General features: G+C 47.2%; 1 protein-coding gene across 26 annotated transcripts in view; it reads right to left on the reverse strand.

The window, feature by feature from the left end:
• LRRFIP1 (LRR binding FLII interacting protein 1) overlaps positions 1–15,361 on the reverse strand; it is a 142,529-nt gene that overhangs the window by 14,555 nt on the left and 112,613 nt on the right. For 17 of the 26 annotated variants that reach the window (XM_060301663.1, XM_060301660.1, XM_060301656.1 and 14 more), the window contains 8 exons: positions 12,254–12,289; positions 11,683–11,808; positions 10,045–10,116; positions 8,126–8,296; positions 5,241–5,333; positions 4,195–4,287; positions 2,931–3,023; positions 1,486–1,627 (listed from right to left, as the gene is read on the reverse strand). In XM_060301663.1, the coding sequence (XP_060157646.1) occupies positions 1,486–1,627; positions 2,931–3,023; positions 4,195–4,287; positions 5,241–5,333; positions 8,126–8,296; positions 10,045–10,116; positions 11,683–11,808; positions 12,254–12,289 (826 nt within the window). The remainder of the gene's footprint in view (positions 1–1,485; positions 1,628–2,930; positions 3,024–4,194; positions 4,288–5,240; positions 5,334–8,125; positions 8,297–10,044; positions 10,117–11,682; positions 11,809–12,253; positions 12,290–15,361) is intronic. The other 9 variants (XM_030863166.3, XM_030863045.2, XM_060301659.1 and 6 more) reach the window with 3 other exon arrangements.

Genomic DNA, 15,361 nt, shown 5'->3' on the forward strand with positions numbered 1-15,361 from the left:
CCTACTTTTCCAGCTGTCAAACTGCACTGAATATCATGCAGCTCTGAGAGCAGCTTTCAAATAATTTTTAAAAGAAACATTCAGGGCTTCCCTGGTGGCGCAGGGGTTGAGAGTCCGCCTGCCGATGCAGGGGACGCGGGTTTGTGCCCCGGTCCGGGAAGATCCCACATGCTGCGGAGCGGCTGGGCCCGTGAGCCATGGCCACTGAGCCTGCGCGTCCGGAGGCTGTGCTCCGCAACGGGAGAGGCCACAACAGTGAGAGGCCCGCGTACCGCAAAAAAAAAAAAAAAAAACAACAAAACACACGAAGACCACTTACAAAACTGACGTTTCTAGTCCTTTAAGTGTTCATTACACAACAGTTATCAAGGATTTATAAGATGTATATTTGAACAAGAGCAGCATGATAAATTCTAGCTGCTCAGGTAGGGAACATAAAGGTAGGATGGACATTCATCAGTTTATCTTCCCTCAGCAACTCTGACACAATGAAAAGAGCTGTGTTTCTTGAATAGTCATCAGGGTAATGAGGCACCTTCCCGGAAAGCCAGTTCTGGGAAGCTGGGGCCTACAGGTTTCTTCATGTCCATGAAGAACCTTCCAAGTGGAAACTACAGCCTTGGTCCCTGACCTTATCTCAGCCTCACTGTGAAAAGCTGGAAATGGTTGTGAGCGAGGCCTTATTTGCTGGCTACAACTTCAGGCGGCCCACCACATGCAGAAGGTTTATCCCAAAGCCAAGTATATTACGACAAATATTAACTGGTGAATCTTTTCAGATATTTGAAAACTGTGTAAAATATTCCTACAATATATTGGGTTTCCCAATTTACATTCTTTCAGAAGCAAAAATGTGACATACAAAGGAACATCACCTCTGACAAAGGGGCGGACGTTTTCAGACTCTTGCTGGTAGGGAAAGCCCTCCGCAATGACCGCACTCACCACCCAGGGCTCCCCGTCCATCTCACCTACACCCAGGGCTACTTGTCCATCTGCTGTCCACAGGCCCTTCAGACTCTCAAAACGCTTAATGGTGCACAGGATCTGCAGCACTGGCTTGCAAATACAGTCAACTAACTTACTTTACGGTTCTGCTATTCTGATCTTTTGACAATTCTGTAACAGAATAAGTCACAACGCCGTGTCTGGCACATAACTGAAGAAAAACAAATACAACAGAACCATCAACACGGTCACTTAATTTTGAGATTATTTTCCTTGTATTCACAGCTGGCAGCTTTGAGAAGCAAAAGAAACGTAGTCTTAAGCCATCGGTGGTGAGCACTGAACAGAGGTACATGCCGGACAACACACGTGGGTGATGGCATCGTTTGACAGGAAGTTCCCATGAAGTGACAGAACGAAGGGCATGCTGGGTGATTGTTAATCGATCAGTGATGATTATGTCAACTCTACCAATGCATGGAAGGTGAACCAGTGCTGACTGGAAGACACGAGGATCACAGGAAAACAAGTACTTACCTAGCGTCCCATCCCCTGTTGCCTTGAGGGCATTTAACTCTTCCTTTGTCATCTTTGTAGAACCTCGGTAGCCAACATTATTTAGAGGGTCTGAAGTCTCTCCATTGGTAGCTACTTCTGAATTTAGGATTATTCCATGTTTCTGGGAATAAAAACAGGCTCATCGTAATACTCACTAAGTGATATTAGGTTAAACTTTCTTTTATAAATAATAATTAAAAAAACCCCTATTTTTCCCTAAGCAGAGGAAAACTCTACAGAGACAGAGGAGCGCTAGGCTGCACCCCTGCAAATATTCTATCAACACACACTGATCTGGGATGTCTTCCTGCAAGGGTCCTTCCTTACATGTTCCCATCCACGTCTTAGTGTGCTGGTGACAAAACACCTTCCTTGGGCATCCTCTTTCACTGCAGGCTGCCAGGAAGCAGAGCATCGAGCAAGCCACTATAGAGTGGTCTTCACCTCTAAAACCCCGGCTGCGTTCTTTAAAAGGATAGAGATAAAGAAATATGTACGTGTTCCGAGAGGAATGATCAAACTTGGATGGAAGGTTTGTGACATTCGTAAGAAATACAATTCGTGCTCGCTACACAGCAAAACACTTTAAACCTGGCGACGCTTCAGAACGCCAGGATGCCCCCCTCACCCGGGATCACCCCCTCCCTTACCCGCTCCTGCCACCCATAGCTCTTTCTCTTCTGCTTGGAGGAATTCCCAACCCTGTACTCACACCCTGGCTAGAAGCAGCACTGCGAATGTGAGCTCTAAGCCTGTTCCCTGCTGGCTTACTGGCCAGCCCTTGACCCTTCATTATAAGTAGCTGACGTGGATGTTTCCATTGGCGATACACGCGCCAGCCCGTGGCCGTACCTCCTAGACTCAACACCACCTTCTACGGTGTCGAGAGTCCACCCAGAGCTCTGACCCCCGCTGCTGCCTGTTGGTTTATTTTACTCAGTTTCCAGCCAGCAGCTGAAGACCCCTTGACATGGCCCAGACAGAACTTTCCTACCATCCACGGGGTCTCCAAGTCTAACTAGTGTCAGCCACGCCACTGTCCAGCTACAGAGGTCCTTAGGTTCGAGACTTTAATATAAGAAAGAAATACACTCTCTAACTTGGAGTAATGTCCTGGAGAATTTACTGGTGAGTTTGAGAAAAAATTTAGACAGCCTATCAAAAAAATTCTTGGAAATCAGAGTTGCATCCAAGATCAGATATGCCTATAAACATCTAAAGACAATAGGCACACCCCCCGGAATCTACACTGACTTCACATGTCTCTTTGGGGGTCAGTTAACCCACGATTTGATTTTATTAACAGAACTAAAATCAACGACATAAAATCAATGAACACCACTATCCACACACATTCATCCTTGAGAATCCTGGAATTTGCTGTTGTCGCCTGGATTTTTAAAAACTGTACTTTGGCTTCATACCTTTAATTCCTCTTTCAGCACGACTACTTCTTCTCTAAGATCGTCTCGTTCACTCCTTATGGAATCAAAGAACTCTTTCTGCCTCTCTAATGCCTGAGTGTGTAGTGGAGCAAAGAGAGAGAAGATTCGCACAGGTGAGCAGACGACTTCAGAAGCAGGACTAGGAAGGAGGCTTCTACTATGTAAAAGGCTAACACCAGCAGGGCATTCGATAGACTATGCTTAAAGATACAAACACAATGCAGTGTTAAGCTCTGCACTCAGTTTACGCCAGCCAAGAAACGTCACTGTGCATGCTCCCTGAGAGACGTTAACGTTCTCAAGGATGCTCTCTGCTTTACACCCTCTCCCGGCTTAGTCTGCAGTTTCACGGCATAGCTGGAGAAGGAACAGAAGCCATGCACCCATTTAAATGAGGGATAAATAAAGGAAAAGAAGAAACGTTTACAAACCCCCAGTGACAACTATTTTAGTCATTTAGACTGTTTTTGTACGTTGATTCTCGGTGTTTGTTGTCACAGATGAACGTAAAGTGGTCCTGAGGCAAACACAACGCACACACAGACATGCACACGAGATCTTAAATAAGCGTCGGTGAGCGTATCAGAGTGAAGGCAAGGTGCAGCTGCACGCTGTAAAGACGCTGACGTTCGCTTCAACATCTAGAGATTGCTATCAGAGCCGTGGGGAGTGAGTCGCCGTGTTTGGGAAGCCATTTGGCATCGCGGAGCACAGCTGTCACTTTAGTAAGCGTGTTCTTTGCTCCCTACTCGTCACTCCTAAATGCAGATGGGCTGCCTCTTCTTTCCCTGTGGAGCGAGAGGGGCTGACATCTCCCTGGGGAGGCTCAAGGTGGGGATGCGTGAGGCACAGCACCTGCCACCTTGCAGCTTCCTCGAAGCCCTTGGAGAAAAAGCCCAGGCAACACGGGACAGGGAATTCCAGGAGGTCTGAGCCTCCACGCGTGGACCCGCCCAGCAGGCTCCTCACTCCTCTGATCTCTCTGCCGCCGGCTGCTCACAGGCAGGCAGGGAGCCCGGGAATGCTGACCAAAGGAGAATCTCCACATTGGAAGTCCACTTCCAATGTGGAGTTAATGTCAATTTGGGTAAGTTCATGTCGTCTCTCTTTTATTCGTTTTGTGTCCCACGGGGGTCACATGCAAACTCATACAAGCCTTTTTGCAAACCAAAGATTCTGAAAGCATTCAATTTGCTAAGCAGACTGCCCACTTGAACCGATTTCAAAGACTTGAGAATCCTACCCCTATCTTTTTGTCTTTCCATTCTATTGTTTCCTGAAGATCAGAAATCTCCCTGATATAACTCGCCTGTTTCTGCTGTAGCTGTCGGATTTCCTGAAGAATAGGAACAGATAGAAAGAAAGCAGATACAGGGTTAAACGGGAAGCAACTCTGCAGTGTAGACAACCCCTGAGCCAGCAAGCGCCCTTGGAGGTCCCGGCACCATTTTTTCTCACTGATCCCGAGTTCGTTCTCAGGATGCAGGGACTTTATCCTTGTCCTTTTCCCCAGCTCCAAGAGTAGGAAGAAAACCAGCTGGAGTGAACTTCTCACTTACAGGCACTAGAGTTCTAACCAAATTAAAAAAGTAAAAAGTCAAGTCTGTATTAGTTTCTTTTTGTCGCTGTAACAAATTACCACAAATTCAGTGGCTTAGAACAACACAAACTTATTTTCTTACAGTTCTGGCGCTCAGAAGTTCAAAATGAGTCTTGTGGTGTCCCCAAGGCATGGGCAGGCCTGGGCTCTTTTCTGGAGGCTTGGGGCAGGGGAGAATCTATTTCCGCCATTTTTTAGTTCCTAGAAGTGCCCACAGTCCTTGGTCTGTGGCGCCTTCCTCACGTGGCTCTGACCTCTGCCCCCGTGGTCACATCTCCTATGCTGCCTTTGACTTTCCTGCCTCCTTCTTGCAAGGACCCTTCGGATCACTCTGGGTCCATACAGATGATACAGGATAATCTCCCATCACAAGGTCCTTAACTTAATCACATCTGCAAAGTTCCTTTGTCTGAGTAAGGTGACATAGTCACAGTTCCAGGGATTAGGACATGGGCATCTTGGGGGGCATTATTCGGTCTGCCACACCTCCTCAAACAAACACAAAACCACCAAAGAATGAGAATCTTCACTAATAAAAGGAACTGTCTCCTCAAACGAGGCATAGAGAATTCGCCTAAACTCAATGTTCAAGAAAACTGGTGGCTTTAGTAATGACCCAGCAAGATGCTCGTAAGTCACACACAAAGAGAGAAAAAGGACAGAAGAGAAAAACGGGAACAACTACTCACCTCAAGCATTTCTTCTCTTTGCTTCAGGGCCTCTTTCACCTCAGCAAACTGAAACTGGAGGATACTGTGGGCATGCTTTTCCCTTTCAAATTCCTATAAGGGAGGAGAAGAACGTTCAAGTTCAAGTGGAATCACATTTTTCTGTCACTCTAGTTCACGTTCTTATGATTTACCTTTACCTGGAACAAATTACCTGTTACCATGTCATCACAGTTTTCAAGGCCTTTTTAAAAAATAAATTTATTTATTTTTTTTGTTTTTATTTTTGGCTGTGCTGGGTCTTCGTTGCTGCGCACGGGCTTTCTCTAGTTGCGGCGAGCAGGGGCTACTCTTCGTTGCGGTGCGCCGGTTTCTCATCGTGGTGGCTTCTCTTGTTGCAGAGCACGGGCTCTAGGTGCGCAGGCTCAGTAGTTGTGGCACAGGGGCTCAGTAGTTGTGGCTCGCGGGCTGTAGAGCGCAGGCTCAGTAGTTGTGGCGCACGGGCTTAGTTGCTCTGCTACATGTGGGATCTTCCCGGCCCAGGGCTCAAACTCGTGTCCCCTGCATTGGCAGGCAGATTCTTAACCACTGTGCCACCAGGGAAGCCCTCAAGGCCTTTTTAACAACATGAACCAGTTTCTCTGGATTTTCTAGAAGACAACCCTACGATCTACTGTAAAATTAACCTGAGGACAAACATATGGACACCAAGGGGGGAAAGGGGCGGGGGTGTGTGTGGTGTGGGATGAACTGGGAGATTGGGATTGACATGTATACACTAATATGTATAAAATGGATGACTAATAAGAAACTGCTGTATAAAAAAATAAATAAAATAAAATTCAAAAATTCAAAAAAAAAATTAACCTGAGGAGTTGGCACAGCTGACAGTATGACCCGATTTCTTTACAGGTAAGCCGTGCCCTGGGAAGGCCCCCAAGCTGTCTGCTGAAGGCCTGGAGGAGGCAGCTTTGCAAAAGAGTGGTAATAAAATCATCCCTGAGTCTGAAATATGCCGATGAATACTCTTTGGGGCAAAAAGGGATGGTCTACCTTGGCGAGTTTATCTCACTAACAGTGGGCGGCCAGCTCTGTACCTCAGAGACAAAACAGAAACAGGCGGGGGAAGCAAAGCCCTTGTCAGCACAAAGCCGCTCCCCCAGTCCAACCCTTCCCTGCATGAGACTCATCCCTGCAACCGGGCAACACGCTCCTCTCGTCTCCCACTCAGCACAGCACAGCAGCGCAGTCCCTGACGATGGTGTGGTACCCACCTAGCTGCCAGCAGTTTAGGGAACAGCAGGGAACACCTTCCCTCAATTCGTTACCAGTTATTTTAGAAGGGATTTGACCTTAGCTCATCCTGGCATCATGTGCTCACCCACTTTCTGAAGTCTGGGGGTGACTGGATCCTCCTAGCTGTGACAAAGACATGTCTGTCGGGCTTTGCTTCGCCCATGGTCTCCACCTTGGGTCAACATTCCAGGATCACCCCATTTCTCTGGAATTAGATTTGGGGCTTCTTGGTCTACTTCCTGATGCCTAAATGAGGGCATTCTAGGGGTAATTTAGAAGGCATTACAGTACTGTTCCACCCAAGTGGGTTCAGAATACACTCTCTGCTCCTAAATTATGAATTAGTTTCAAAGAAAGCTTTCATGACATCAGGTCTCATGAGAAGTTTCTCCTTTGTTTCAGAGTTCAGTTACCAGGAACTTCATGGACAAAATTCTTCTTTAGCTTCTAACTCAACTACAGTAGTGAAAGAAGGAGGCCCCTGAGTTGTCATGGTATTTGGCTTCAACCCTTGGGATTTAGAGGATATAGCTAGTTAGGAAAAAAAAAGATAATGACACTCACAAATTAAATTTTCTATTTATCTCAGCAACTCTGAAAAACTGGATAATATTCTAGGATTTGAAAAACCAGCTAATTCCTTAAAATATGAAAAACAAGTATGTCTTGCTGTCTCACAAAGAACAGCTAAGCCCAGCCTTCACCAAATCAGCCTACTGTCATTAATTTCAACATATGCTCACGCTTTTTGTTGATAACATAAGTTAACATATTCCAGTGGTTCTTCATGAAAGCCCAAATAAGATTCTACCCTTTTCTGAGGTTAATGAAGGTTTTTAATTCTCAAGTGGAGGAACCATGTCTTTTCCCAATCAGCAGAAAACAAATGAATATAATTTTCTTAAAATCCTTGATACTTGCAACAATTTCTCTCTAGTGTTGAGATAACGAAGTAAGAATGAAGAAATGTATGTTAACAGGAAAATCTTGAAGGCTCTAATTGTGCTTTGTCCAAGCATGCTGGGTCTTTCATAGGCAGATTTTTTCATGGTTATGATTTCACCTTATATGCAAAACACACAAATGTCCTCCTAGTAAAATTGTCTCCAGTTTACATATTGAAATTGTGCATACCAATACTGCAAGTCCCTCAGCAAAGAGCATGGTATTCTTATATGTTTGGGCTTCCAGGGCAAGTGGAGAACTATTGTTTTTAAAAAACACACACACACGCAAATATATACATACACACGTATAATGTGTAGATACCATATACCAAATATATATATACATACACACACACACATATTCTACCATTCTTACCTATACCGTAGGTATATCCTCCCATCCTTATACATACCATTTATATATATAGTCTACAATAATTACATATACCATTTATATACATATGCCTGTGTATATATATATTCTCCCATTCTTATACATACCATTTACTTGTATATTCTCCCATTCTTACATATATCATTTATATATATATTCTACCATCCTTACATACACCATTTATATATCTGTATATTCTCCCGTCCGTAATTACATATAGCGTTTACATATATATACACTCCACCCTTCTTTCTCGCACTAGCACATACTTTGGTTTTCTCCTCGTACTGCCGCCTGGACTCAGCCAGCTGCTCTTCAAGCTCCAGCATCATGTCCTTTAGCGTATCGACCTGGTACATAAAGTTTGTCTTCTCATTGTCTAGCTGAGCGTTGGAAACCATGGCCTTCTTATATTTTTCTTCAACTTCTGCTAGTGAGTCCTGCAGAAAATAGGTCATGTTTTCGAAATTGTAGTAAGGAAACAGAAACACAGATTAGTTCAGTATTTTTAACAAAACCTCCGAAAACGCAGCCCTAAATTTAGACTTTATTTCTGGGAGCAAATGAATCAGAAGAAGAAACACATGGCAATTTGAAATGCCCCCAAAGTCTCCCTTTTCAATTTGTTCCGATTCTCATGACTCAGGAAATTAGTTATTAACTGTGTGTAGGGGTGAAGATAACTCACAGTCATCAGGACAAGGGGGACGCTGGGTGGAAGGGGCTCCGGTCACAGAGGCAGCAGAGCCCTGGCTGTGGGAATCTGATTCTGTAGCCCGCTGTACAGGTGTCTGAAGTAACCACTCAAGACACGTGACCAGAACCTGGGACAGAGCCAGTGCTGGGGAGGGGGAGTAGAACACCTGCCGCCAGCGGCCCACTGTCCCCACTGGGGCTTATGAACCAGGAAAGGCTTAAGTGGAAGTTCACATGTTCAACCCATAGGAAAACTCAACAAGGTACACAGGCCTCACTGGGTAGGTCCCGGAGAGACAAAGCTCATTCCTTTGAAAAGACAACCAGGGAAAGAGGCCTGCAAAGTGAACATGCCCCCCTCAACCCCGGGGCTCCCACACCGGCAGGGCAGGCCCCAGGGGACAGCAGCGTGTGGACCCCGAAGCACAGACCAGCGGGAGACGACTCTGGGAGAACACAGAGCAGCATCCCAGGTGCAAAGGACCCTGAGCTACAGAAAGGCGGGCACTGGCGGGTCGGGCGTGTGCCAGCTGCTACCAGGAGGCTCTGCGGAGACCAGCGCTGCTCTCGCCTGCACTTGCAAACCAGGGCAAGGATTTCAGGTGGGACCAGTGATTCCTGCGCTGCTTCCATGGCTCTCTTTCCAACTCCGGTAGGAGTTGAAAGCCAGAATCTTAATTTTCCCCCCTTTTTAAAGAGCGGTGACAAATAGGAAACTGATTAATTAGTCATGTGATTTGGCGCCCCTGGGATACCGAACTCAGACTGGTTTGGGGGTACTTTCTCAGGAGCTGAAAAGGAAGGAACAGAGTTACCATCTCTTGCTAGACTCCTGAGCTGCCCGAGCTGCCCAGTGAAGCCAGAGAATAAAGTCCCTGATGCCCCACCTCACCTCACGGAGCCTGGCAACTCAACTTCCTGGTCGGCACAATGCAGTAATGCCACTTGCTACGAGTACCGTGTCATTTACTCAAACAAATCCGAGAAGACACACATTCAGACACTGCTTCCATTAGCAAAATGGCGCAGTATGCAAATAATTTGTGTGTTTCAAAAGCACAGCAACAGAACTTCCTTATCGGGAGACATCAGGTGTTTTGAGAAGCAAATTAAGTTGAAGCCCTCCTTGTATGTAAGGACTGCGGAAAGTGAAGAAAACCAAAAACCCTTCTTCAAGTGTAGGGTCTGCTTCTGTGGGAAATGAGAAACTGGTTTTAAGCCAGGTGTGGTGGGGAGGTGAGTCCAAGACATGCACCAGGAAACATGTTAGTAACATTTGCTAATGAGGAGTTACAATTTTCGAGTCTTGGTTTCAAAGCTGCCTTTGGGAAAACCCTGAGCACGCGCACCCGTGCTACTAGCATTCCTGCCACTTTGAGGTCTACAGTCTGCGGCCTCTTCAGAGCGAGCATGCAGTCTGAATGTCTTCTGTAGGATTTTTTAAAGTTAAGCTGGGTTAATATCGTGAGTCCACACTTCCGTAAGCCGGTACCTTCATCTCCTTCAATCCCTGCATGTATTTGCCTTCTACATCCTGAATCTGGTCCTTTAACTCATTGAGCTCCTGGGGGAAATGGCAAAAAAGGCAAATGATGTTAAAGGGAAAAATGGACAGAGACCACAAGGAAGGAGAGGCGATTCTCTGATTCTTTTCTACTTCTGGGCGGTTTCCTTATTTGAGTAGTTGGAGCAGCGATCTTCGTTTAACTTTTTTAAGCGTTAAAAGGAAAATAAGATGAATTTCAACACTACAAAGATGAAAATGTAGGTGTATCTCATATGATATTTTCACACAATTTTATCAAAGGTATGTGGCTTCAAATATTTTTACGCAGTTTTATAAAATGAGCTTCTGAAAATGGAACAGGTTAACTTACTCATTCTTAACAGTTCATTCAAGCTCTTTTGAGTTCTGCTCCGTGCTACACACAGTAAGATACGGAAGACAGAAATCAGCAAAGCCTTGTCCCTGCCCTTACAGAGCCCAAGGACTCTACTTTCCCGTCTCGTTCACCGCCACATTCCCAGGGGCTGGTGTCTGGCGTGAGCTGGAGTTGCAATAAATCCTTACTGAACGACTGAGTCATGCTCACAACCCCAAGACCAGATGCAGATTATGACTGCAGCCAACTCCACTTCAAGGCGGGAAAGGATGACCAAAGGGCTGCAGGAGGCCGAGGGACCACACAGGGAGGGACATTTCAGGAACAGAAGTCAAAACATTGTTCTTATAAAGCACAGGAGTTGGAAGGCGTCTGCAGGGGGACCTAGTCCCACCAGCCCTGATGCTTAAGCTCTTCTCTGGCCTCCCTGGCGACTGCCATCCATCTGTTCAGGTAGCACCAATGGAAGTTGGTTCCCTTTCACCAGTTTTCATCACTAGAAAGCTCGTCCCTAAATGAAGCCAAACCTGACCCGGAAGAGCCTCCCTGCCCTTGGTGCCCCGGAAGAGCCTCCCTGTCCTTGGCGCTCTCTCCAGAGGACACGAGGTCTGGTGACTCGGCCTCCCCTCTGCACAGTCTCCTTTTCAGATGCAACGTCCCTAGTGACTTTAACAAGCAGAGGCCCATTTGTCTGTCACACACTCAGTGTTGAGGATGTAACAGAGAACAGTGTCCACAGACTAGTGGGAGAAGGAAAGATCACTAAAATACCATGATGGGGTCTACTGAAGGCATATTACGCATATGACAGAGGGAAAGGAAGGGCACGCTGCAGGCAGAGGGCGGGGATGCGCGAAGGGCAGGGTGGTACTGTCGGGGGCAGCGAGTGATCCGTGTCCAGCACCTTCCAGTGCTGTGGGCGGAATGTCCACTTCTGCTCTGTGTACAGAGGTGGCTGAGCGCCTCAGGGCAGCGTGGTGAGGGGTCTCGCCCAGGTGTGCCCGGGGAGCTGAGGGATCCCAGCGCAGGTGTGCTGGCCCTACCGGGGCGGGGAAGTCAGGGGCGGCTCCTTGCAGAACAAGAACCGGGCCGGGCCCTACTGTTACTAGAACACCAAGCTTAATGGGAGGGAGGGGAGACCAGACGGAGAAGAAAGAGCTGGAACTTCACAAATTAAATCCTACTTTACTTGAAGACTGATTTTCACAGAAGGTTTCTCTAGGTCACGCGTAAGTAGAGGGTCTTACCTTGATTTCCCTAATGGAGGCCTCAGTGTCAATGGAGATGGAGGTGTCCCCGCTGCCCCTTCGAGAGGAAGTCCCACCCAGGGAGGCCAGTGTGGCTGCAGACAGGCCAGGCAGCCCACGAGACCCCTGCAAAGTGGCAAGAGCAAATGGGATTTCAGCCCAAACCAGGATTATTTCTCAGTCTACGAGGATGGTACCTTTACTTGAACTCAGGTTCCAAACTGCAATATCTTCGGTGGGTTTGTGGTGAGCAAGAAAAAGAGGTTCATCTCGAGGGGCCTCATGGACGCTCAGGGTTTGTCTGGAGTAACCGTAAGCTCCATGGCTGGGCCCGTCGTGAATTCCTTCACCGTTCTGCAGGTTTAGCATGCACACTGGAAGTGACCCCCGCCCCCGGGGACCCCAAAGGTTGTGTGTTGCCTGGTGAGCCACCCACTAGTCCTGTTCACTCCGTGGTGAAATTCTTTATTAAAGATCAAGCAATATATTTTCTTGTTAGTTTCATCCATAAATTTCGGGACCCTCGTGGTTTATAGATGACACAACATAAAGCTCTACAGAAATTCCTTACCTTCTCCGTGAAGTCTTTTTCTGGTCTCTCTTCAACCTGGAGAGGAAAATGGATAAATATTAAATACTTAAAAGCATTAAACGGAGAATCTGGATTTAGGGGGTAAGATAATAATAAAATAAAGCATCAGCTTCCTTTGTGATTTTATTTTTTTATTTTTGCATCATGTGGGCCTCTCACTGTTGTGGCCTCTCCCGTTGCGGAGCACAGGCTCCGGACGCGCAGGCTCAGTGGCCACGGCTCACGGGCTCAGCCCCTCCGCGGCATGTGGGATCTTCCCCTGCTTTGTGATTTTAAACACTCCTTTGCCATGAGACTCTCGGATATGCTGGTGTCACAGCGGTGGCCCACGGGCAGCTCAGTGAGCCTGGTTGAATTTCACCGTGTGGTTTTTCAACTTTCACAACTTCCACAGGAAGATGATTTGTGAATGAACTGAACAGGATGACTTGACCAGTTTCTACATGTGTGCAGGACACAGTGTGGGACAGGACAGGCACCAGCCTCGTTCACCCACCACAATTACTATGATCGGAACGTGAGACTATGACCAGCATTCTGGGGGCTGGAAGATGCAACCACTCAGTTTTAATTTTGACTCTCACTACACTTGGTCTCCAAAGCAAGAGAAAGCAGTGGAGCCACAACTGCAGCTTTTCCACTGCTTCTGAGTAACTGAGTCAACGTGAAAATTCTAGTGTAAACATTTTGAGACAGACACCCAGATGTGGGGAGCTGGCTGGGGGTGGGTGACGGTACAGGAGAATTTGCTGGGTGAAAAAGGGGACCCCAAGAATTTGGCTTTTCAAAATCTTTCCTGTTTGGACTGTCTCTGAATCCTCTCTTTTCCCTGCTGCAAGCAGGGGTCTCTGCGGGAACCCCAGCAGCCTGTGGAGCCCCAAGACAGCACATCTGCTTCAACCGTACGGGAGACCCCTGCCCTGTGAGGGTCTGTTGGGGTCAACAGTCTGAGGCTGCACTGGTGCTATTTCTTTCTTTGCTTAGCATCCAACGAAAGGCCAACTTTCTCTTTTTTTTCTTCTTCTTCTTTTTTTTTTTTGGCACATTGAGGGCTCCTTTCCGAAAGTCCATGGGAAAGGTCCCAGAGGGCGAGAGAACCCTGCACCAAGTTGTCTCCAGACTCTCTGGATTTTCCCATCATGCCTCCAATCCCACCTCCTGTAGCTCAGAGGTTCTTAAATTTGATGGCCAGGGAGTCAACTGAAGATGCCCGTGACGGGTGGGATCACACCTTTGATCCAGGAGACCTCGTGAGTGAGCTGGGACCCTGCAGTCACCCTTGACTGTTTACGCCACAGACCACCCAGACTGCAGGTGGACAAATCCTAACGGGTCTGGGTCCGAGGCCACCGCAGAGCGGCTCGTGAACAGGTCAACTGCCCACATCGCCGTCATGCACGGGGCATGTGGGTGCAGGCGCTAAGCACAGGTCAGGATGCCGTAATGGCGGTGATTTCCTGTAAAGACGCGCACTTCCTGTCCTCTGCCCACCCTGGGCCCGTGCTGGGCTGGATGCCCACATCCTCACCATCCTGTCCCCCACCAAGAAGGCTCACTGACTGCCACCTTCTCTCCTTCACGCTCCTCAAACCTGCTTTCCAAGGGCAGGATGCCTGAAGTAACCGCTAGAATAACACAGCAAAGCGTGAGAGCTAATCAGCCGACCAAGGGGATCAGAAGGAATCGTACAAAATACTTGATTAATTCAAAAGAAGGCAACTTCTGAAACCAGCTCTGAGCTCAGGAGAGTCGAGCTCAAGGCTCTTCTGCTTGACAGATCCAATTCTGCCCCCGGATCTGCCTCCCAAATCCACTGCATCTGTTCTCACGCACCCAGCTCACATCTGGGGCTTCAGCAAGAACTTTCTACTCCCAGCTAACCAGTCTCCTTCTTGTCCTGAGAGGGCGTGAAGGAGCTGCAGCCCCCAGGCCAGCGGGATGAGCCGCGCTGGCCTCACTCCCAGCTTTTGCTAAATAAGCCCCTGGGTGGGTGGGGCTTTGGATTCTGGCGTTGCCTCCGCCCAGAGGACTCTCCTCTCCACTGGGCCACAGCCGGCTGGCCTCCAAGGACAGGAGATTTCCAGACACTCTTGGCCACGTGCATCCTTTTTCACACTCGATGTGGCAGTCATAGCCTGTTAGATAAAGACAGCTCACTCACTACCATGTCGCACACCGCCTGCCATTTGTTGGCACGTGCGTTTAGCGTGTGTAAACTTATATATTTATATTTTTCCAGATGTGCATGTCACACCAGCCTAACTAGATATTCTGGAACATCTGTAGATGGCCCACAATTAAGATGGTTCTATCTCATCCTCCCTGGCAGAGCCCCAGGGAGCCCCCGACCGATGTTCTGAGTCATGAGGAAGATTTTAGCATTTCAAGTGTGGGTCTCCTCTCCACTTGGGAATACAAATATTCCTGAAAATTTCCAACAACGAAGGAAAAGTTACTGTCCAGCACTTGCTCTGCTGCAGAATCCATTCATTAGATCTCCTGGACACAAGGCCTTTATTCCCTAGAATAAGTTAGTTTGCAGAACAAATATGAATGAGATGAAAATAAAGAGGGTATTTTAACTGTTGGTGGAAAGAGAAGATTCAGTTGAACAGAACATCAAGCTACCGTGAGAAGCCTGTTGCTGTTTTGCTCTGCAGTTTAAATAGTGTCTTTCCTGACTGTTCCTCAGCAATAGATAAATATTGCCCAGAGAAATGAAGCTCCAGAAATCCTATGTTCACCTACAAAGATATCCGTGCCCATAAAATGAGGACCCCACTTTCTTTTTTGTAGTATTTCTTGTGAGAAAGATGAGAACTATACACCAGACCCCAAAGCACTGGTTTCCTGGGGGCCTTTAGCATAGCTTTGTTCTGCATTGTTTCACCATAAACACACACGCTGCTTTTGTAATTTGCAAAACACCAAATAAGGGAGAAAAAACCCTAAAACCATAGCTTTCTCTTTAGTTTAAAAGTAGTTTGAAAAAAGCCTTTGTTCTGAAATAGATAACGAACTCAGAATGTGAAAATTCAGGACGTGTTTTTAAGTAGAGACCACGGAGGGAAAAATTAAGCTCTCAAT

The sequence above is a fragment of the Globicephala melas genome, chromosome 7 (assembly GCF_963455315.2).
Source record: "Globicephala melas chromosome 7, mGloMel1.2, whole genome shotgun sequence".
Taxonomy (NCBI): domain Eukaryota; kingdom Metazoa; phylum Chordata; class Mammalia; order Artiodactyla; family Delphinidae; genus Globicephala; species Globicephala melas.